Source organism: Podarcis tiliguerta, assembly GCF_965153285.1.
Source record: "Podarcis tiliguerta genome assembly, chromosome: 4".
NCBI classification, from domain to species: Eukaryota; Metazoa; Chordata; class Lepidosauria; order Squamata; family Lacertidae; genus Podarcis; species Podarcis tiliguerta.
The window spans coordinates 5,534,648-5,558,974 of NC_139537.1; the positions used below are offsets into that span (position 1 = coordinate 5,534,648).

The window sequence follows — 24,327 nt, forward strand, 5'->3', positions numbered from 1 at the left end:
CAAAGGTTATCTTAAACATTTTTTTCATTTCATTATAGATCATCTCCCAATAGGTGGAGCCAGGTGGGCCCAGGTCCAGGTGAGGGGGGTTGCCATGGTTACAAGGACCACAGACTTGCAGGCAGCCATTTTGGGTTAGCAGTGAGGCGAGTGGAGGAGAGAGCAGTTGGTGGCAGTTGATGGAGGAAAAGGCGAGGCAATCATAACGTTTCCCTTTTTTGAAGGGAAATTCCCTTATTCCAAATAGGAATCCTCGCAAGAAAAGGGAAAAGTTGACAGGTATGAGGGAGAGGATCCCAAAGACCTGCTCCCCGCTGCCAGGACTCTCAGTTGCGGGAAAATGGCAGCCTGACTTTTGCTGGAGCCGGAGCAAGATCTCTGGCTCCAGGTGATGCAGAGCTGCCAGGCAGCTGCCCTGAGACACCTCTATAATAATAATAAATTTTATTTATATCCCGCCCTCCCCAGCCAAAGCCGGGCTCAGGGCGGCTAACAACAATAAAACAGCACAACAGTACAACACAACACAACACTGTAAAATCATTCATTATAAAATTAATTCAAATCAAACCGATGGCAACCGATCACTGCCCCTTCATGGATCACTGCCTTGCCGTGGCGAAGGGGCTTGAAGAACTCAGAGAAGCTATGAACTATGCCGAGCAGGGCACCCAAGATGAACAGGTCATCGTGGAGAGTTTTGACCAAATGTGATCCACCTGGAGGAGGAACCGGCAAGCCACTCCAGTATCCCTGCCAAGAAAACTCCATGGACAAAGACAACAGGCATATAAAAGTTATGACGCTGGAAGATGAGCCCCTCAGGTCGGAAGGCGTCCAACATGCTACTGGGGAAGAGCGGAGGACAAGTACAAGTAGATCCAGAGCTGATGAAGCGGCTGGGCTAAAGCCGAAAGGACGTTCAGTTGCGGATATGCCTGGAAGCGAAAGGAAAGTCCAATGCTGTAAAGAAAAATATTGCATAGGAACCTGGAATGTAAGAACCATGAACCTGGGTAAGTTGGATGTGGTCAAAAATGAGATGGCAAGAATAAATATTGACATCCTGGGCATCAGTGAACTAAAATGGACGGGAATGGGCGAATTCAGTTCGGATGACCATCATATCTACTACTGTGGGCAAGAAACCCGCAAAAGAAATGGAGTGGCCCTCATAGTCAACAAAAGAGTGGTGAAAGCAGTACTGGGATGCAATCTCAAAAATGATAGAATGATCTCGATACGACATCATTATGTATAGATGATATTTGACTCCTGTAAAATTAGCAAAGATGTATCATAATTGTGATAATACATGTTGGAAATGTAAAGAAAAAGAAGGAACATTCTTTCATATGTGGTGGACCTGCCCCAAGGTGAAAGACTTCTGGGAAAAGATTTATAATGAATTGAAAAAAATGTTGAAATATACATTTATAAAGAAACCAGAGGCCTTTCTTCTTGGAATAGCAGGTTTGGAATTGCCCAAGAAAGATGTTAATTTATTTTTGTATGCCACAACTGCGGCTCGTATTTTGTTAGCTAAAAACTCAAGAATTACCAACAGTAGAAGAATGGCAGATGAAGATGATGGGTTGTATGGAGCTAGCTGATCTAACCCGAAGAGTCCGCAACCAGAAGGAGGAGGAACACCATGAAGAATGGAATAAATTTAATTATTATTTAGCTAAATTTGTTAAGCTAAAATAATTGGAAATAGCTTCCAGATACTTAATGGGTTTAGGATTGTATTTATGTTAATTGATAAAATAATATGTCTAATACAAGAAGGAGAAGACTTAAAGATGTTAATGTTTAATTTAAAGGGTATTAAAATTGGGATTTGGAAAACCGTTATAAGGATATGCAATGAAATTCAACTAAGGGGAAACGAGGAAGCCGTTTTACAAAGTAAATAACAGTTATTTTCAATAAGGTTATGATTTATGTTTGTTATGTTTTGTTTGTTTTGTGTTTTTGTTTGTTGTTGATATTATAAAAACTAATAAAATTTTTGTTAAAAAAAAAGAGAGAGAAAACTGTACATAAATAAAGGCACTCACAGGACTGGAATAAAACTCAACGTTTATTGTAAACATTTGGTTAGACCACAAGATGTACCGTATTTTTCGCCCCAGAGGACGCACCGGCCCATAGGACGCACCTAGTTTTTTGGGGGTGGAAATAAAGAAAAAAAAATTATTTCCCCCCCAGCCCCCAGAAGAGCCTGCAATCCGCAAGCCTAGGGAGCTGCGCCGGTCTACCCAGGCTTGCGGACAGCTGTGCGCGCTGAGGCTTCCTAATGCAGGGCAGCTCTGCGCGACCCTCCGGAGGCCGGCACAGCTTCGCGCCAGGCTCTGGAGGGTTGCTCAGAGCTTCCTTAAGCCTGGAGAACGAGAGCCTCTTGCTCTCTAGGCTTCAGTGAAAGCTTGTATTCGCCCCATAGGACGCACCCACATATCCTCTTCATTTTTGGAGGGGAAAAAGTGCGTCCTATAGGGCGAAAAATACGGTAATGCTGTAATAAGGAATGTATGTCTAAAGTATAATACAAAAATTTATTAAATTTATTATAAATTATAGACATTTATAGAATGTATATATAGTAATCGCGCTTAAGTAAGAGCAATGTGGAGAAGCCGGAAGAGGGGTGGAGGGAAGTTAATTTGGATAAGATATAGATTGAAAAGAGAATAATATTATTATTGTGTTTACGACATTTGGAAAAAAATAATAAAAATTATGGGGGGGGGGGAGAAAACAGAAATTGGCCCTTGTGGGCTCCCCCCAACTTGCTCAGTGCTCAGGCCCTTGAGCATGCCCTCCTCTCCAAAGCCGGCTGGCCGATGGACGCTTCAGGCCAGCCCAAAGTGGAGCAGCAGCCTTTTCCAAGCGTGGAGAAACGAGTTTATTCTCCACAGCAGAGGCAGGGAGGCAGGAAGGAAGGAGTCTGTGTAGCGTAGTTTAGTTCCGTTTGCAGGATGAAGGACGTGGCCAGGCATCTGGGGGTGGGGCTTTCTTTGTCTTGATCCACGACCTTTCTTTTACAGTGGTACCTCGGGTTAAGAACTTAATTCATTTCAGAGGTCCGTTCTTAACCTGAAACCGTTTTTAACCTGAGGTACCACTTTAGCTAATGGGGCCTCCCGCTTCCTGAGCACGATTTCTGTTCTCATCCTGAAGCAAAGTTCTTAACCTGAGGTACTATTTCTGGGTTAGCGGAGTCTGTAACCTGAAGCATCTGTAGCCTGAGGTACCACTGTATTCGCGTTTTCTCCCAGAAACAGCAGCTCTGGTGCCTGTGCAAATGAGGGATCTTGGATCCTATATTAATCCTGCCCTGTAATTGTTTTGGAAATATGTTTCCCCTCTTGTCGAACTAAATGCAGATTTTAGGATGCCACCCGTCATCTGCCATTGTTACAACTGATTGTGGGGGTTTTTTATTATTAAAAAAAACCCTTATTTTTCAGCACTTAGACCCCTGTATTGCAGACCCACCTTGTGACCCCTTATATTACAAACGCAGGGGCAGGAAGCAGAGACTGGCAGAATCGCTAGAACTTTAGTGACTTTCCTGTAGGCCAATGCGGAAACTCCAAATGGTGACCCTGCTCCGGGAAGATGTTCCTGTCTGCCTGCTTCAATAGGCGGGATGGGGTTGGCCCAAGACCAGAACTTGCAGCCCTCATGGTTCAGGAGTGCCAGGGACTCCGTGGTGGCCGCTTTGGCCCAGACTGGTCCGACTTGAGGCCTAGTCAGGCCTGTGCTGCCCTTGCCGCCCCCCTGCCACTGAGAAAAGGGACTAGGCCGTGTTTTGAGGCCTAGTCAGGCCTGTGCTGCCCTTGCCGCCCTGCCGCCCCCCCCCCCGCCACTGAGAAAAGGGACTAGGCCACGTTTTGAGGCCTAGTCAGGCCTGTGCTGCCCTTGCCGCCCCCCCCGCCACTGAGAAAAGGGACTAGGCCGCGTTTTGAGGCCTAGTCAGGCCTGTGCTGCCCTTGCCGCCCCACCCCCCCGCCACTGAGAAAAGGGACTAGGCCACGTTTTGAGGCCTAGTCAGGCCTGTGCTGCCCTTGCCGCCCCCCGCCACTGAGAAAAGGGACTAGGCCGCGTTTTGAGGCCTAGTCAGGCCTGAGCTGCCCTTGCCGCCCTGCCCCCCCCCCCGCCACTGAGAAAAGGGACTAGGCCACGTTTTGAGGCCTAGTCAGGCCTGTGCTGCCCTTGCCGCCCCCCCGCCACTGAGAAAAGGGACTAGGCCGCGTTTTGAGGCCTAGTCAGGCCTGAGCTGCCCTTGCCGCCCTGCCCCCCCCCCGCCACTGAGAAAAGGGACTAGGCCACGTTTTGAGGCCTAGTCAGGCCTGTGCTGCCCTTGCCGCCCCCCCCCCGCCACTGAGAAAAGGGACTAGGCCGCGTTTTGAGGCCTAGTCAGGCCTGAGCTGCCCTTGCCGCCCTGCCCCCCCCCCCCCGCCACTGAGAAAAGGGACTAGGCCACGTTTTGAGGCCTAGTCAGGCCTGTGCTGCCCTTGCCGCCCCCCCCCCGCCACTGAGAAAAGGGACTAGGCCACGTTTTAATAATAATAATAATAATAAATTTTATTTATATCCCGCCCTCCCCAGCCGAAGCCGGGCTCAGGGCGGCTAACAACAATTAAATAATCAAACAATCAAATAATCAAACATTCTAAAAACATTCCATTATAAAAATTAATTAAAGTCAAATTAATGGCAACCGTTGAGCAAAATTCTGTGCAGATTGCCAGAGGAGGGAGTCAGGCTGCACCCTGACCAAAGGCCTGGTGGAACAGCTCTGTCTTGCAGGCCCTGCGGAAAGATGTCAGGTCCCGCAGGGCCCTAGTCTCTTGTGACAGAGCGTTCCACCAGATTGGAGCCGCAGCCGAGAAAGCCCTGGCTCTAGTTGAGGCCAGCCTAACCTCTCTGAGGCCTGGGACCTTCAGGATGTTTTTATTTGACGAGCGTAGGTTTCTCTGTGGGGCATACCAGGAGAGGCGGTCCCGTAGGTACGAGGCCTAGTCAGGCCTGTGCTGCCCTTGCCGCCCCCCCGCCACTGAGAAAAGGGACTAGGCCGCGTTTTGAGGCCTAGTCAGGCCTGAGCTGCCCTTGCCGCCCTGCCCCCCCCGCCACTGAGAAAAGGGACTAGGCCACGTTTTGAGGCCTAGTCAGGCCTGTGCTGCCCTTGCCGCCCCCCCGCCACTGAGAAAAGGGACTAGGCCGCGTTTTGAGGCCTAGTCAGGCCTGTGCTGCCCTTCTGGGCTGACAGGCAGCGGCGGGGGGGGGCAATGATCCCAAAAGGAAGAGCAGCAAAAGAGGCTTGAGCCCAGGAGTCAGCCTCTTTTCCTTAGGCCCACCCCCGGCTGGCTGTCCATTGTCCTCCCTGGCCGGGGGTGGGTCAAAGGCCAGCTCAGGCAGGTGGGTGGCACCCGCCCAGGTGAGCCTCGCTTGGTGCCGCAAACCCCGCCCACCTGTGGGGAAGGGAGGGCAGATATTAGTGACTTTCCTTTAGGCAAATGCGGAAACTCCAAATGGTGACCCTGTCTGCCTGCTTCAGTAGGCAGGATGGGGTTGGCCCAAGACCAGAACTTGCACCCCTCATGGTTCAGGAGTGCCAGGGACTCCGTGGGGGCCGCTTTGGCCCAGACTGGCCCCTGACTCTGAGACACTCTTTCCTCCCGCAGGACCTTCAAGGCTGCGCCCTTGGGGAAAGTACCGGCCAGCAACATTTCTGAACTGCTGGCCTTTGCGCAGAGATTCCCCCACCTCAGAATAAGTAGCTCTCCTTCCTGTATTCATTTCTTTGGTTGCTTCCATCGCTCCCGAGAGCACACCCCCAAACAACTTTCAACACAGATGATGCAGTATGTGTCCCTGGGTGGCATGATGAGGCCAGAGGCTTTTCCTGCCCCCTTTCCTGATGCTGCCCTTCCACCTCTGCCCAGGAGGCTGTGGGGCCCAGGGAGGTCCTCTGGGGCAAGGGATTGGGTCCAAACCAGGGGGAGGCCCATCCTTCCTGGCTTGGGGCGGCTTCTGTGCTCTCTTGCAGCCATCCAAGGTGGGTTTTGTGGTGTCATCTGACCCAGATTTTTCTTTCCTCTTCAGAACATAATACAGGTGAAACTCGGAAAATTAGAATATCGTGGAAAAGTTCATTTATTTTAATAATTCAACTTAAATATATTAGAGATATACTTATGACCGGCAAAGCGAGATATGTCAAGCCTTTATTTGTTATAATTGTGATGATCATGGCGTACAGCTGATGAAAACCCCAAATTAACAATCTCAGAAAATTAGAATATTAAATGAAATCAACAAAACAAGGATTGCAAATAGAGCAATATTGGACCTCTGAGAAGTAGAAGCATGGATATGTACTCAGTACTTGGTTTGGGCCCCTTTTGCATCAATTACTGCCTCAATGTGGCGTGGCATGGATGCTATCAGCCTGTGGCACTGCTGAGGTGTTATGGAAGACCAGGATGCTTCAATAGCAGCCTTCAGCTCTTCTGCATTGCTCGGTCTCATGTCTCTCATCTTTCTCTTGGCAATGTCCCAAAGATTCTCTATGGGGTTCAGGTCAGGAGAGTTTGCTGGCCAATCAAGCACAGTAATCCCATGGGCATTGAACCAGGTTTTGGTACTTTTGGCAGTGTGGGCAGGTGCCAAAGTCCTGCTGGAAAATGAAGTCAGCATCCCCATAAAGCTCGTCTGTGGAAGGAAGCATGAAGTGCTCCAAAATCTCCTGGTAGACGGCTGCGTTGGCCCTGGACTTAATGAAGCACAGTGGACCAACACCAGCTGATGACATGGCTCCCCAAATCAACACTGTGGAAACTTCACTCCGGACTTCAAGCATCTGGCATTGTGTGCCTCCCCATTCTTCCTCCAGACTCTGGGTCCTTGGTTTCCAGACGAGATGCAAAAGCTGCTCTCATCAGAAAATAGATTTGGGGAGCCATGCCACAGCAGAGAGTGCGCTATTTGTTCACACCCATCATGCTAGAACCCAACCCTTGGTCATCCAATGAAGCTGAATGCCAGACAAAAAAGCATGTCACACAGCACACAGTTAAACTAGGCAGGCCTCTTCTTATGTCAATTGCAACGCGTGCACACAAATAAAATTGGTTTCTCTCTCCCCGCAGCCCAACTGCTGCAAAGTTTTTGGCTTGCCTGGAATGCTGAACAACAGCACTCCTGTTAGGGACTAAGAGGGGACATACCGTATTTTTCGCTCTATAGGACGCACATTTCCCCCTCCAAAAATTAAGGGGAAATGTGTGTGCGTCCTATATAAGCCCAAAGCCAGAACAGGGAGACGGAGCGATGCGCAACGCTCCATCTCGCTGTTCTAGCTTGGGGTTAGCTGCGCAAAGCCTCCTGTCTTGCAGAGTCTGTGCGTCAGTGTGCTTACAAGAGAAGCCCCAGCTCTGCCATCCTGTCTCCACTGACAAGGTCATCCATTAAGCGTCACGGACTGATAAAGGAGAGAGCTGTTGTTTATACAGCTGGGTTCCTGTTACACATTTGCTCAAGTGGTTACGTTAATGGTTTTTAGCTAATGCATCCTTGGAGGAGGAAAATCGGGGATTTTGGGGCCCGTTTCAGACTGACTGCACAGTCAGGTTTTAGATTTGGGAAACCCATTCCTTCATTACCTTTTTATATAACCCTGACTGCCCTGTTGCCTCCCTGGGTCCATCAGGGAGCCACAAGCAAGGCTGCATCTAGACTACAACCCCACACACAGAGCACAGAAGGCAAAACTCATCTGCCTCACAATTTGGTTTTAATTAGAAACAAACAAGCATTTGAGTCTCTGTCCAGAGAGCCCAGGAAATTATCTGGTCACCAATACCCCCCCCCCCCAGTCCTTTTCAAAAGCTGGAGAAACAAAGTCACAGAAGAACACTTCTACAAGGAGAACGTTTTATTAACTTAACACTTTATTCAACTAAACCCACTTCATAATCCAGACACAAAAAAATACTTCCAACAGAATCAAAGTGCAAATTTTCAGTCCATATTGATAACACACCCATTGTCTCTTAGGCAGAAAAGCACATCTGAAATGAAAGAAGGATAATGAAAAGCTTGCCTGGTACCACTCTTTAGATTCAGTTGAAGGGCAGTCCAAGATGGCGACTACCCCGGTTAAAGCAACAGTCCTGAAAATGAAGTCAAGTAGGATACATAAAAAGGAGGCTGAAGGTTGGGCTGGGCAGGTGCTAAGTGCACCACCTCCTTCCAAGCTAAGGGGGCTACCAAACGAAGGCAGACACAGTAAGGGGCGAAGCCTCGCTTTGCTTTTTGTACTCAGTGTTTTGTACTACACACACCCTATCTTGTGGGAAGGGTACACCTATGTAAACTTAGGACATGCGCATCTTTCAGAACAAAACAAAAAGAAGAGACATGGAATCTTAACAGTTGTAAGAATCACACCCTCAACTCCTACCATTCCAGCTTTTGAGTGGCAGATAACGCTGCAAGGTCCCAGAGGGAACACACAAGGTCTCTCACTATGGCACATAAGATGTGTATTTCCAATAAAGGGCAAAACACACACTCTCTCTCTCTCTCTCTAAAGGTAAAGGTAAAGGTACCCCTGCCCGTACGGGCCAGTCTTGACAGACTCTAGGGTTGTGTGCCCATCTCACTCAAAGAGGCCAAGGGCCAGCGCTGTCCGAAGACACTTCCGGGTCACATGGCCAGCGTGACATCGCTGCTCTGGCGAGCCAGAGCCGCACACGGAAACGCCGTTTACCTTCCCGCTAGTAAGCGGTCCCTATTTATCTACTTGCCCCCAAGGGTGCTTTCGAACTGCTAGGTTGGCAGGCGCTGGGACCGAACAGCGGGAGCGCACCCCGCCGCGGGGATTCAAACCGCCGACCTTTCAATCGGCAAGTCCTAGGCACTGAGGCTTTAGCCCACAGCGCCACCCACGTCCCTTCTCTCTCTCTCTCTCTCTCTCTCTATATATATATTCTTGAAGCCTCTCAACAGTTTGGAGCTTTGAGAAAAGAGGAAGAGGGTGGTGCCACATTATAGCTTGGGATGTTGCTGGGTTGGGGCAGCCAAACAAGTATTCCAACCGAGTCTCATCTCAGTTGGCATTCCTGCTGCACTTGGGCTGTCTGCAATAAAAAGCCCAGAAGAAGCGGTACACATTTCTGAAAGTCTCAGTACACACTGAACAAAAATTACGAAGGAAGGTCTTGCTTTGAGTCAAACATCTATGGACTATGAATGGTCATGCCCCACCTGCAAAAAACTGAATTATCTTCACACTGATCAACAGAATGCTTTATGGCCTTAAGTTCTACACAAGCTCCAGTGCTTGTTTGCGCAAGCGCACATTGCAGAGCATGACTCCCCATGCCCTGAAAGCATCCTTAAGTGAGATGAAATTGGATGCAGTGAGGCACAGGTGAGCTACGAAGCTCCATTCACCAGAACCAAAAAGTGTCAGTCAAAGAGACTCATCTCCGCTTGACCAATTATTGCTGTGATGCTCTCTATTTGGCCTAGGAGAGTTCAGCTCCCCAAGATGTTGCTGGGCTCCCTCTCAGCGCAAAGCACAGCTGCTCAGGCAGCAGCCAAGGCTGAAAGACATGCAGGAGAGGGCCCCGCTTGGGACTTGTAAACCTGGCACAGGGAGTGGCAGGAGCTGGAAGAAACTGAGGCAGGGGACTGGATGTGCCCTGCCAGTTTCGAAAGGTTATTTCAACACACTCTGTTGGCATGAGGACTTAAAAACTTACTGAGTGTGATTTGGAGCTCCAAGTATACAGAGCCCACTATAGCACTGGACTCTGCTGATAATGGAAAAAATCTTGCTTGCATGTGCGGGGCTTCTTCTTTATGGGATGTGATTCATCAAGTGCAAGGCTGCACCAGAAAGGGAGTCTTCTCCATAATAAAAATGAGACCAGATTTTAGGCTTTTCCTTTGAGGTTGATATTACAAGGGAAAGTCTGTTCTCTCCCTCACCTATTCCCAAAACAGTGGTTGCCATTTATTGTCATAACAGACGATTAAGACGATGAAGACCATTAAGACGTTTTCTTATTGGGTAGGAAAGGGGAGGTTTTCTCAAAAGCATGCTCAAGTAAACCAAGCAGCCAAAGTGAATTATAAATATTCTCAACTAGCAAACTTCATGTGTGTGTGTGTTGCTTTTTCAAAGCCTGCATTTTAAGCTGCAAACCTATACTCTTTTAGCTTGGAGTAAGTCCCACTCTATTCACTGGGATTTACTTCTGAGGAGACATACACAGAGTCCATGCTACAGAATTTCAGGAGACGAAAGTGCTTTCAGCAAATCATTTCAAGATTTGAAAGAGCAAAACAACAAACCACCCCCCACCTTATCAAATCATCATACAACAACCTGGTGATATCGCTCCACACCAACATCTTAGAAGGGAAGAGGCATCTTAAACAAACCACAGTGTGTTTCTGAAGTGGTTTCAAATACTTTTGCCCGTCATGCCACATTATAAATGTTCCTGGCATCAGTCAAGAGGAACCCCGCAGGGAAGGAGGGTGGGAGCAGAAGCCCAAAGGACTTCCACGTTGCTCATTGGTGAGGTAAGAGGAGGAGGTGATCTTTCACAGTTAAGAAAAGCAGGGAAGAGAAGAAAAAGAAACTTCCCCCAATGGAATAGGATGGATTTTCAAGCATTGTGAACAATTGAAAAAAACAAAAAAAAAACCCACCGATAGCAGCGGTTCCAGCAGAAATAATCAAATCCTTCACAAGTCAGCTTTCTCAGGACACTAAACAAAACTGGAGCCATAGCCCTCTTTCCCATACATTTTGGGGGTAGGGAATATATGCCCCCTCTCTCTTAAACTCTTGTCCCAGGACAGAATCAATCCGATAGTGATCCCTAAGCTACTCACCCCATCATGTGAATTGGGTAGAAAACTTGTCAATGGACATGTTGCTTTGTTCTTCCATGACTTATGTTTGTTCAAACTAAAGCAGAGAAAGAGGGTTCTATTTCCCCCCAAATCAGCAAAGGATTCAGAAAGAGCCTCTTAAGGCCTTGGATTCTGCTCTCGCTGTTCCAAACAGCAACACTTTCACGAGATGGGAATTGGATTCTTAAAGGATGACATTTGCCCCCACTGTCTTTGGTTGCCTTCTGGCACGTAGGTTGGGGCAGCTCTGCCGCTTTAATTGCCCCCTCGTAATTTCTCCTCGCTACGCTGCAGCACTTTCAAATATACAGTAAATGAAAAAGAAAACAAAGAGTAAAAAATAAAATAAAAAGGAAGGTTTTTTGGCATTCAAGACATTTCACTCAGATATATACGAACAACCTGGAAGGCATTTAAGCATTAAATAATAAAAATAATAAATAAATATTGCATGTAAATCAACGGCAAAACACAACAGGAATACGTCCCGCGCACAGGACGAGTTCCTGGCGGATCTTGCCCCGAAAGCTTCGTGCAACACAAGCAAGTTCCTGCTGCCCACATACATTCAGGTACCACAAAGGTACTTTGTTATGCCACAGAGCAAAAGCTTCAGTCGGCATCAATCCCCCTCTTTCCCCCCAAACCCCCAACCCGGATGTACAAGAAATGGAGTTTCTTGTCCCTGTGGCCTCAAGCTGGGTCATCAGGACAGAAGTCGCCTGCACCACCTTATCAGATCCAGCTCACAAAGGGCGTGAGGAGAAAGAGGAGGACAAAGTCAAGCAACAGCGGCAAAGCTGTATCAACTGGGCTACCAAAACTCAGCTTTTCCGTCAACTCAGAAGAAAGAAGCTACTGGGTTTGGAAGAAGAAAAATCTGCTTGGAAACTTTGGTAGTGCCAGATGGGGAAATGGATGGGACTTCTCCCTATTTCAAATATAGACTTGATCAATTTAACCAAACGGCATTATGTCTAGTTCTGAGGTGGCAAAGCTGTGTCTGGGCTGTACCATTTCGCAGCTTGGAGGCTCCCATGACCAATAGCTCTATTTGGGCCTGGGTCAAGCAAGATCTGTGGTCAGGCAAAGAATCATGGATACAGAGAGACAGCTTGAGGACTGCTTGAGGCCCCCCAATTATATAATTGCAGACAATGAGAGATATGTTGCGGCCCCGGCAGTATACCTCTACCTTCTCGCATCAAGAAACACAAGAAGGGCTTTTACTCTAGCCAGAAGCTCGGCCTTGCCCTCGCCAGTTTTGGAAGGAACATTTGGAAAAGTCTTGCCCCCCCCCTCCAGCCCTCTCTGGGAGCCTTTCCATGACTTTGAGAACAGCAGAACCAGCTGGGAAGAGAGGCGTTCAGGGATATTTAAATAAATAATAATTATTAGTTGTGTGTGACTGTTTCTCCATTTGACCCTTTTACATGGTTTTGTAGGTTTTGTGGTATTTTATGCATTGCGATTTGGTGTTATCTTTATTGATTATAGATTAGTAATTCTTTGTTGTAACTGATAGGTGCAAGCTGCTTAGTTATTATTTGCCGATGCTTTACTGTTTACTCTTAGATTTAGATGGATTATTGAATATTGCTTTATTTGATGTAGGTTGTTTATTTTAAAGATACTGTGACTTTCAAATAGTGGCAGGGGCAAAGCTGGTATGTCTAGACTAGAAGGATTTCTAATGGTGGCAGGTGAAGGCAAAGCAGGCACAGCAATGATCAATTCTGTATCCCCTTGAGCCAAGAGGTCTGCATTCTGTCTTGCTTCCTAACTTCCAAGAAGCCCAGTAGGCAGTCCGAGGGCCAAAAGAGGAATGAGGTGGTCCATCATACCTGCTTTGGCCCCAGGGCTAGCCAGCTACACCTCATATGATATAGCTTGCCACTACTGCTTAACTGTCGAGTAAACGTCAGCAAATACACAGACAGATAAGAATACAATGCACAAAGAGCACCTTTCAAAAGAAGAGATTTAAAGAGCTGGAACCTTTATGACTTCTAAACAACTTCTGCACTAGAAAACCCTAAGTACTGAATTCTACTGAACAGACTGATTTTTAAAAAAAGGTAAGACTCAACAGTACAGTAAAGATACCTACACTCAAAACAGCTACAAGGAAGCAGGACCATTCTGCCAGTCCAATATGATCATCTAGGCCAGCTGCCAAGGGACTGAGCAAGTTGAAGACTTCAGATACCCAACACTGGTTTAATACAAGGCGGCAGCCAGGAAAGCCTCCAGGGATGCGTTTATTTCATTTTTGAGGTGCGGCAGTAGAGGAAGTCCCTTTCACCAATCACTCCTGGCAAATTTGCCAGAAACTGCTCGGCCTTTTCCTTTTGGCTTGATGGATCTCCCTGGGAGCCCAAAGCTGTCTGATAATCTGCTTCTCATTTTGGAAAGAAAGCTGACAAAATGATACTGCTTCCATATAAATATGCTGGCTAAGGAACATATATATCTATATATAAAACACACATACACACACAGAGGCATTCATATATATATATATATATATTGTATATATATAAATGCAAACAGGAGTTATCATCTTGGTTCCTTTGTTCCACATTACGCAGTGCATGGAGTGACTGCTATCACAGCCAATGGCAGCAGCAGCAGCAGCAGGAGGAAGGCTACACCGAACGCCAGATTAGTCCATTCTTACTAGGCTCCAGAAAATTCTCAATCAGGGCATCAATGAGGTTCTGTAGATCCTCTTCCAGGAAGACCGTGTCGCTAAAAGGGAAGAGGAGTCAGAGGTTATTAAGATACCCCTCCACAATCCAAAATGCCAACTCACATTCTGAAAAGAAAAGTTCTATCAGACTTCCATTCATTTTCTTCATGCCAAAGCTACTCTGCTGTCACAGAATCAGAGAACTATAGAGTTGGAAGGGACTAGGGTCATCTAGTCCAAACCCCTGCAATGCAGAAATCTTTTGCCCAATATGGGGCTTGAATCCACAACTCTGAGATTAAGAGTTTCATGCTCTAGCTTTCAGAAGACCATGCACGCTCCGCCTGGCTGGACTTTGCAGAGAGCAAGTGAGAAGTCAGGAAGGCAACTGCACAGCCTGCCTCCAATGGCAAAGGGTCTCGTCTGCTTGTACATTTCCACTAGCTTCAGCAAAAAAAGTGTCAGTTCAGGCACATGTCTTATAGGCCATGAGTGGTGGGCTGAATAGGAGAGACACAGTCTCAGCTGGCAAACAACTATTGCGTCAGCTACAAGATGTGAGAGAGTAGTCAGTAAGAAAGGGACTGCTGTGATGATGGTCATGAATTTCACTAGGTGACCTTGGGCCAGTCATTCTCTCCCTCAATTAAATCCGCCTCACTGGGTTGTTGTGAGGATACTGGGGGGAGAGGAGAAGAGACGAGACCACGCACATGGCCCTGAGTTCCTTTAAGGAAGCGTGGGATAAAAAAAGAAAAAGGAAATCAAAATCCCTATTAGCTGCCCTGCAGCTTGGTCATTCGGCAGCAACGGTGTGTCCAGATCAAGCCATAATGAGACACCTCCTGCTTTGTAAGTGCTTGGTTCAGACAAGACTGTTCACAGAACCACTGGCAGGCATAAAACCTAACCCATGGGAGTGATGGCACAAACAGAATTCCCCACCTCTGTTCCGGTGGTGCGCACATCTCTGCATAATATTTTATCTTTGGTTCAGTTCCACTTGTCCGAAGGGTGGCGACACAGCCATTCTGAAAGGTGAAGGTGATCATCTGACTGTTTTTACTCACAGGCAGTACCTGCAGCGACAACAACAAGAGCAGCAGGATATCAGGAGAAAAATCATTGTGGAATTGATGTAGGGGTTCATGCAGCCTCCCCCCACCCACTAATTAAATATCAAGTGCTTCAGTTAAGTGGACAAGTTTCAACCCAAAGACTAAAAACACTGCATTATGATGGTGATAGTATCTGTAGACCTGAATTTACTCTCTAAAGCACTGATGGCACAGTACAAATAAATCTGGCACATGTTCGTTGCTGTTCTGTGATTTTAAGTTACAGAATTGTGGAAATGAACCCATCGATGAACTAGTTAGACCTTGTTCAAAGTATATACAATAGCATTCGTCAACTACTGTTTATTTATAGAGAGGTTCCTTTGACTCTCAAGTTAGGAATGGTAAATTCCTTAGCCAGTTCTGGCAGGAGGAAAAAAATATTTGAACACTGCAAGAAGAGTCCTCCTAAAGGATTTTGAATCCAGTTAGCCTGTTTTACATCCCCAACCTTGTGCCCTCCAGATGCTTCAAAGTGCATCGCCTATTGGCTGAGGCTCATGGAAGTTGTAGCTGAAGTCATCTAGGGGGCACCAGCTTGGGGAAGCCTGTTCTGTATATAGGCTAACAATTTCATATTCTGCTCTGAGGAATTTGGTGTCAGGTATCTTTGAACCAGACTCAGTCCTGACCGGAGTTTACTTTTCGTTGAGGGAACATGGGATGTGGATGTAATTTTAATACGCAGGCTTGTGATCGAAGCACACAAAACTCTGCACTGTGCTCAACTACAACTCAACACATAAGGCAGCTGAAGTTTATGTGAACCGTCATAAGTATCTGCGTGCCAATATGATCTTTTATGGGTTTCCTCCTTTAAGGTGGCAACCCACCTGCTGAAAGGTGGTCAGCCTGACAGAACCTAGGCCAGTGTGTCCCCAACCTGGGTCTCCAACTGTTTTTGGACTACAATTCCCATCATCCCTTAACACTGGTCTTGCTAGCTAGGGATGATGGGAGTCGTAGTCCACAAAGAGCTGGCGCCCCAAGGTTAGGAAACACTGGCCTAGACTGAAATGACATACTCGCTTCTCCTTCTCAACACCCAAGCCTACAATCTAATTACTGATTTCCTCCAAGCAACACCTCTGTTACTTGCAAGGCAAAAGGGTTCACATTAAAGCTATTATGAGAATGATCTGCAACAGCTTCCTAACAAGAGTCACACAACTCACCGACTTCTTATTTGGCTGGCTGCTGTCATACCCAGTGGTCACATCCCGGATGTCCAATATACTGAAAGTGCCACAAACTGCTGGGTAAGAATTAGGCGATGTAAAGTTTCGGAGTCTTTCAAATATCCTTTTGATAGTAGGAGGATCATAACACAGGAAATATGAGGTTTTTGAAATGTGGTAGCCATACCTACACAAAAACAATATGTAGTCAGCCACGGTAATCTAGATCTCTAAATTCAGTCACTAGGAAAAGAAAGGAAAGCTAAGCACAAACCAGAGTCCTTCATATCACTAAATGTATCTATGATGTCTCTACAAATGGTGGCACAGAAAAGGGATAAAGTAAGGCCCCGCCAGAAGTTCTTTTTCGAATGCTACCCCTTCAGCCACTTCCAACATTTCTGAGTTATCTCACAGGCAAAAACACAGGAAAGACAATTCCTACTCTTTTCCATTCAGATTTATTTATTGAAAGCATTTTAACGTCACGCTTTGGCCAAAAAGGCTCCCAGAATGGCTTACAAAAATCAGCACCAGAAGACACTCCCTACCTCACACTTATAATCTAAAAAGGCACAACCCACAAGGAAACAATGTGGGGGAGGAGAAAAGCAAGATCAGGCTTCAAGTTACAGTTCTAGTAATGACTAAATTTATTTTTCACCAGCTGGAATTGATGCAACCAGCTCCGTGAGTAATTTCCGTGATGGAAAGTCACTTTAACTGTCTTCAGCATTGTGTTTCAATGTTGTAACCTGCCCTGGGACCTCAGGCGAAGGGCGGGTAATAAATCAGAATAGTGATGATGATGCACAGAACTTACATTTTATATATTTCTGTTAGTTGGGATGCCAGCATTTGGCTCTTGGTATCTAGATAAGCAGCCATTTCTGCAATCACCACAGCTGCGCTGACGCCATCTTTGTCCAGCACGGAAGTGCCACACATGAAGCCTGGAAAACAAAATTTTGCAAAACAGCATTTTGTTTTATTTTATCCACATGTCACCTTAAATCCATCATCTTATTTTATCCACATGTCACCTTAAATCCATCATCTTAACATTTCTGTACAACAGAACCAAACACAAAGAGTAGCTTCCTAGAAATTTCCTTATCCAGCTCATCCGAGCATCTAATACGCAGAAATCTCAGCTCCAAGTTGGTAGGCCTGGGGGGGTTCAAGTCTGCCATTACAGAATAGGTCCCTTTTTACATCAAAGTGGAAGCAAAGCGGTAAGTGATCATTGTATACCCACCCCTCCACCCTGCATTCAAGGGATCTATTCAGAAGGTTATATGACGCTAGAACCAAACACAAAGAGTTTGAGAGTTAGACCATGCAATGGAGTGATGGGAAACAACAGCCTGAAGGGAGAGGCCAGATTCTAGGACTGGGCTCTGGCTCTGGCCCCACCTTCTGCCTGGCATAGCACCCAACACTTGCTGTGCTTACCAATGGACTCTTCAAAGGCAAAAAGGACTTCTTTGCCGCTGTCCAGGAGGTTTTTAACTCTGCTGCCAATCGATTTGAAGCCAGGGAGTGTATCCTGAAAGACAGGAAGGTGCCTTCACTTAATACAGATCGTTCTCATGGAACATGCCAACTGCACGCAAATTCACCAAGCTGCTCATTCCAGGAGGCCTTCTGAGAGCAACTCTCTTTTAAGTATGCAGCCCTGAGTGGGCTTAGAATTGCAGCTGGGTCACCCAAGATTGGGAAAAGGTTACTCAGAAGAGAGTTCTAAGCATGGCTCCCAAGGGAGCATCCCTGAACTCCCTAGCCAACCAGGTGTAGTGCCTCTGCTCTCTAAATGGACAAAAAGGGCTCCTTCTTATATGCCAGCACATTGTAGAATGGTACCCAAATTAAAAACAGTCCTCTGGCCCAAGATCAGTGGTCCTGGAAGACGTGACTGAAGTTTCCTTTTCTCAAAAGTCTACCATAACTAAACAATTTCTTTTGACCATTAGAATAATAGTCTGCCTTGTTTAAACTGCACACAAGGACAGTGCTGCAAAACAGAAACTGAAGGCTTGAAAGGCCTAACAAACAAAACAGATTTGCTCAGAAAGATGCCACAGCAGCTGTGCTCCAGAAGGGGCACTAGAGGGCAGTAAGAGTTGCAATAATGAAAAGGAGTCAATGCTCTCTCTACAGCTTTAATCATCTCAGCCCTTGCAATCTAGTCACATGGCACTCTATAAATTCATTATATATCACATTGAAGCTGACCAGAGCTAGGTAAATTGCCTGCAAGAAGCAAAAGACAGAGCCTGCCCAAACCCAAACTTGTACATCTGCACACCATCTGGATCAACTCGATACTCCCCCCACAAAAATTTTATTCAGAGTAAACCCATTGAAATTAATGGATCTAACAAGTCTTCTCCATGAATTTCAATGGGTCCCCTCTGAGTATAACTTATTACATGTCAAAGGCATAAGTGAGGGGTGCTCACTGTTCCGTTCCTTCTAACACCTCGCGTGTCCTTTAAAAAGACCCCTGAATTGCATCCTGAACGCTCAAAAGTTTCCCCTTCTCCCTGGAGCTCCTTCCCAGAGCAGCTTCACTTCTCTCCTTTAGCTCATAATGAATGTAGTAATATTCCCTATCTCACCATCGTCAGATGCACCCTGTACAGTAGTATCTCGGGTTACAAACACTTCGGGTTACAAACGCCTCTAATCCGGAAGCAGTTGCTCCGGGTTGCGAACTTTGCTTCAGGATGAAAACAGAAATCATGCACCGGCAGCGTGGCAGCAGCGGGAGGCCCCATTAGCGAAAACACACCTCAAGTTAAGAACAGTTTCGGGTTAAGAATGGACCTTCGGAGCAAATTAAGTTCGTAACCCGAGGTACTACTGCACAAAGACGGCTGGGATTTACTCAGCCAAACCACAACCCTAAACACCATTCAGCTCTTACTTCAAAGTGAAATCCTTCTTTTTGTGCGATGGCCTTCAGGATCTTCGAGGAGACCGTGGTGGCCAGCATGTAAACATTCTTGACGTCGGCATCTTTGGAACAATTCTCCTTCCAACAAGTAAACATCCACCACCCAAACAACGCTGCCAGCTCATTGCCAGTGAAGACTTTCCAGCGGCCACTGCAGGCGGAGGAGGAGGAGAGGACCAGAGGTCAAAAGGAATACGCACGAGAATCCAAAACACAGAGGAATGCAGCCACAAAGACACTTGCTTTAAAAGTTTCTTCTGTGCAGAAGAGGAGACTTGTCCACCAGCAGGGCTTCTTAAATGTGGGTGCCAATACAACACCCCATCATTTTCCGAACGGTCCAGGAAGCAGAGTTTCCCAGGTGACTGAAGCTCCTCCCCTGCACTCATTGCAGTGTGGCTGGCTTGTGGACTCATTCATTTGAAAGGCACTCAAGGGACTTTCAGGTTGAGGCTTGATTTTTCAAACAATTCAGACTATGGTAACAGGTGATTTTTAAAAAAAGTTATTGGATTTTTCACAGGATGGGTAAATTGAGATTTATTTATTTTTAATTGAATTTATATACCACCCTATACCCGCAGGTCTCAGGACAGTTCACAGAATAAAATCAAAATGTAAAACCATAAAATATATAATCAAAATATTATCATGATATAATCATAATATATAATCAAAATAAAAACAAACCAATAGATGGATATGGGAATATGGGTAGGAATCCTGATGACGACATCAATGCTGTGCAGATGATGCAAAAACCCTGCAGGTATGAAGAATCCCCCATCCCCCAACACAGACTTGTTTGGAAGTGGCCTGAGAATTAGCGGTGGAAGGAGAGGCAGGGGGAGTACTAGGAGAACTCAGAAGAATAAGTTGTGGCAGAAACGTCTTCCAGTTGGAAGGTTTATGGAGAACGAAACAAGAGGAGTAAAGGAAGGAAGAGAGGGCAATATCGGGGAGAACAAGCTGGTAGCAAAGGGGAAATGAGATGGGCCAGGACAGAGAGAACAAGAACAGCTCCACATTTTTATGCAATTTTTGCTTCTTATAGGCTTCTTTGGGCATTTCCCTAAGCACTCCCTGCTCCCAAACTGGGAGCATCCTTGCCAGTGATTTTTTTCTAGAAAAATAGGTGCCTGTACTCACCATAAAGTTGTTACAGTAAGTGCCACACTTTTTAACAACTACAAAAAGAGGTGCCGGTACCAAGTACCATTGAGTACCCCCTGAAAAGAAAAGGCACTGATCCTTGCTGTGTACAGTATAGAAACAATCTAAGAGCTTGCTAACTGGAACGGAGCCATGGAATAACGGTGGGGTGGGATGGGGTTGGAGATGGTGGCAGAAGGGAAAACAGAAACCGGGCTGCTTTTATGCGTTGGTGCTGTGTATCTGTTTCTCTTCTGATGTGGCCTGAGAGAGGCAGGTGCAGATATATTCCTGGACTATAGAGGGATCTGAGGATTTTCATGTCCCTTCCAAGCCTTTAATTCAATTTCTTGGAATATCTGAAGCACAGGGAGCTTCAGCTATATGTGCTTTTAGTGGCGCTGTGGGTTAAACCACAAAGCCTAGGACTTGCCTATCAGAAGGTCGGCGGTTCGAATCCCTGCAACGGGATGAGCTCCTGCCCACCTAGCAGTTCAAAAGCATGTCAAAGTGCAAGTAGATCCCGCTCCGGCGGGAAGGTAAACAGCGTTTCCGTGTGCTGCTCTGGTTCGCCAGAAGCGGCTTAGTCATGCTGACCACATGACCCGGATGCTGTACACCGGCTCCCTCGGCCAATAAAGTGAAATGAGCGCCGCAACCCCAGAGTCGGTCACGACTGGACCTAATGGTCAGAGGTCCCTTTACCTTTAGCTTACCACCACCCCACTTACAATTACTGGTGTCATTTTTAAAACAGAAGTTTAGATATTCAAACATTATTCAGTATGGAGATCTGCATCTCAAGGAACACCCACCAGACTTGCCAGTCTTTTCCCCTTCACAGAGTAAACTCTCTCTCACACACAAACACACGCTTACTTCTTCTGCAGTTCTGCCACAGCTAATCTGTCTGCATCAGGGTCAGTTGCCACCACCACCCTGGCACCTTCCTTCTCCGCAAGCCTCAAAGACAATTCCTGGAAGAGGAAAGCTATTATTTTTACTCAACACAAAACAGCCAGTCAGTTTTGCCCACCCTTATTTACATACAGGACTGTTGACGAAATCGCCTGCCAAACTTACCAGCACAGATTCTCCTTCTTCAGGATTCGGACATTTTACAGTGGAGAAATCTGGATCTGGGTCTTTTTGTTCAGGAACTGGAATGGGAGGCTGAAAGCCAAACGCCTGAAAAGCCAACTGCACGTAGTCGTGCCCAACCCCATGGAAGGACGTGTGAACAAATTTCAAGCTGCTCTTTGTGTTCAGCTCCCTATAAAGAAATGGATTAAGAGGAATGGATTAAGAGGAGACCTGCTGTTCCCAAAAGGTGGTGTGGCATCACATGAGATGGTGACATGCCCAGACGCCAAAGCAGACTTCATATAAAAACAGCTCACAGCACGTGTCCAGCATCTGCAGAATGAGCCAGGCTTTCATGGGACACTGCAACTAAAAAGATAGACATGGATAACCAGCAAATCTAATGTGGGCTCAGCCGTTACCTTTGCCCTTCTGCTAGACTTCAAGTGCGCTGTCTGGTAAAGTTCTCTGGGTGGCTCACAGCAAATAAGGGGGGGAAAGCCAAAGTAAATACAAAACTAAACATAAAATCGGAGGGAGGTGCAGAAGGTGGCTGCATGAGAATGAGCCTTTTCAGTGGTGGCCCCTTCATTCGTGGAATGTTCTCCCCCGGGGAAATGTGGCCTGGTTCCATTGTTCTCAATTTTCAGGCACCAGGCTACGTCATTTTTATTCAGTCAAACCTTTGGTAACTAAGTTTTCCTCTACAGTGGTGGCCATCTTTCAGTGGTCTTTGTCCAGAAAGGTGGTCTTATCAACAAAAATTTAAAAATACACACTCTTCTTCTGCTCTTCCCTGTTCAAATATCTACGCCCAAGCCAAACATTTGCACCTTACCTGCTTCCAATTCTGAACCTCCACCTTTGAGGGCTTCTAACATATGGAATTGATGCTTACAGGAGTTGTGCTTTGATTTCTTACCTATGGTAACAGATCTTTTTCAGGTCCTCCATGTAGCTTGCACAGATTTCCTTCAAGGGATCTCGCGTAAGAGGGCTGCTTTCTACCAGATTCTCATTCCAGGAGTCGTTCCACGGCTCAACACATTCTTCTATACACTTCAGGATTTCTTTGTCATGAGGAGATGTGATCTGAGCGCCATTTTCCCAGTATACCTAAAGTGAGAGTTGGGAAAGTGTAAGAGTCCAATCACTGCAAGACCTCTGGGCAGGGTCTGAGCACTCCAAAATTTAAATGCCAAATGTTCAGCAACTATAGCACGAGAATGCTATATGTTTAAATAAACATTCACCGGATTGTGCACACCCGCAATTTCCGGAATCTGCGCAGAGATGATTTCTGCCGTCTGTGTATGCACAGGCACGATTTCTGGCGCCATGGAAGAGAGTCCCTGCACCGCGCTGCACCAGTTTAGCGCAGCGCCCAAGGACTCACCAAGCAATCTGTTCGGTTCGGAGGCGGCTAGTGGGCCAGTTAAACAACCCCCGTGGGCAGCTTGTGGCCCATGGGCCTTAGGTTGCCTACCCTGATTTATTGTCTGTGCAAACCAGTAGGGGCCAAAGAACCAAAGCAGAAAGCATGCATTTATTTTCGTTAAAAGGCAATTATTCCACTAACAGAACACACAGTATGTGGTGTTCCATTCTTGAGCATTTTCCAGAATATTACAGCCTGGAAACTTCCTGGCATCAGGTCAGACCATTGGATCCATCCACAAGGATGAAAGAATGAGGAAACACTGACTAAAGAACTATGGCAAAAGAAACTGATGGACTATGCAGAACTGGCAAAATTGACACATAAACTACGGGACAAGGATAACTGTGACTTTAAAGATGAATGGGAACCTTTTACAAAGTATTTAAAGAGGCAACAAAGTGAACTGGACTCCTTGGCAGGCTCTGAATAAACACCCACAAACTTTTTATTGATAATAATCAGTCAGATAAATTAAGGATTTATACAATTTTGTAACATGCAGAGAATAGCATCTATAGAGAAACCAGAGTGGAACTGAGGGAAGTTGGGGGGGAGGGGAGGGGGTTGTTTTATTGGGGGGAGGGGGGAAATGGGGATGATATGTTTTCAAATAATATGTTTTGTTTAAATTCATTCATATATATATATATATATATATATATATATATATACACATACATTATATACACACACACACACACACACACACACATATACACACACACACACACACACACACACACACCCCATTGAATCCATTTAGCTCAGTACTGTCTACACTGACTGGCAGTGACTCTTGAGGGATTCACACAGGAGTTTTTTCCAGCCCTATCGAAATATGCCATTGGGGACTGAACCTGGGACCATCTGCTCTACCGCTGAGTTAGGACCTTTCCCCAAACAACTCCAGTATCTAACACAGATCTTTTCTTAGACTCTGGATTTAAAGGATTGTTAACAGCTAGCAGGCATCTAGAGAGTTCTCTGACGTACCTTGTAGCCATTGTCTTCCTTACGGTTATGGGAAGCAGTAATCATCACCCCAGCTACAGCTCTGAGCTGCTGAACTGCGTAGGGCTGCAAGACAAAAACCACATTCACTCTCCAGCATGCCAGGATTTCCGAAACAGCCCAGATAGGAACTCAGGATATTCCAAGCGCCTGCACAGCTGATGCAAGAAGAATATGTGGCCCCTTGAATGACAACTGCCATTCAGTAGGACCTTTGAGTTAAGCAGTGTTTTTGGCTTAACAATGCTATTAAACAAAAGAAGAATCCCTAGATATTTCCCAAGTCACATCCTCTAAACAAGCAAGTTATTATAGGTACTGAGAGCTGTTCATCAGCTTAGTGCCAAAGATACAGGAAAATCAATATGCCTAACTGAGCCCAAGATGGTGTTGTGAAGACACGCACATTCCAATGATATCAAAAGGCCTGAAAACATGTTCAGCTCTCTCTGTATTGCACCCACGGTTGCAGTCCAGAAAGCCCCAGGCACATGAAAGCAAAGGCTTCTGGTCTTGTTTCTAAGCACAAGCCACTCCATACCCAAGGGAAGAGTTCAAACATCTACTGCGCATGCTGAGATGGGTTGGAGCCCAGGATTTTGACCTTTCACGACTCTGGAAAGCAAGTGCTACAAACGGTAAGAATGGCAATCCATACATTTGAGGAGCACGTCTGCCATAAGTCGAGATATGTTCAGTGGGCAGACCTTCTGTAATGTTATTTGTGCAATTTCTGGTATGAGAAAGAA

At 46.2% G+C, this 24,327-nt stretch overlaps 2 protein-coding genes across 2 annotated transcripts in view; one reads left to right on the top strand and one right to left on the bottom strand.

The window, feature by feature from the left end:
* The window catches only part of LOC310676834 (tigger transposable element-derived protein 1-like), a gene marked incomplete at its 3' end in the record, with an annotated part of 1,439,559 nt that overhangs the window by 1,153,645 nt on the left and 261,587 nt on the right, over nt 1–24,327 (top strand). The window lies entirely within an intron of this gene.
* The window catches only part of PGM2L1 (phosphoglucomutase 2 like 1), a 45,180-nt gene continuing 28,796 nt past the window's right edge, over nt 7,944–24,327 (bottom strand). The window contains exons 5-15 of the mRNA XM_083436511.1: nt 23,561–23,644; nt 22,049–22,242; nt 21,127–21,316; nt 20,923–21,020; nt 18,862–19,042; nt 17,388–17,481; nt 16,756–16,885; nt 15,930–16,119; nt 14,582–14,715; nt 8,962–13,695; nt 7,944–8,599 (exon numbers count right to left, since the gene is read on the bottom strand). Of these exons, the coding sequence (XP_083292637.1) occupies nt 13,593–13,695; nt 14,582–14,715; nt 15,930–16,119; nt 16,756–16,885; nt 17,388–17,481; nt 18,862–19,042; nt 20,923–21,020; nt 21,127–21,316; nt 22,049–22,242; nt 23,561–23,644 (1,398 nt within the window). The 3' untranslated portion in view covers nt 7,944–8,599; nt 8,962–13,592. The remainder of the gene's footprint in view (nt 8,600–8,961; nt 13,696–14,581; nt 14,716–15,929; nt 16,120–16,755; nt 16,886–17,387; nt 17,482–18,861; nt 19,043–20,922; nt 21,021–21,126; nt 21,317–22,048; nt 22,243–23,560; nt 23,645–24,327) is intronic.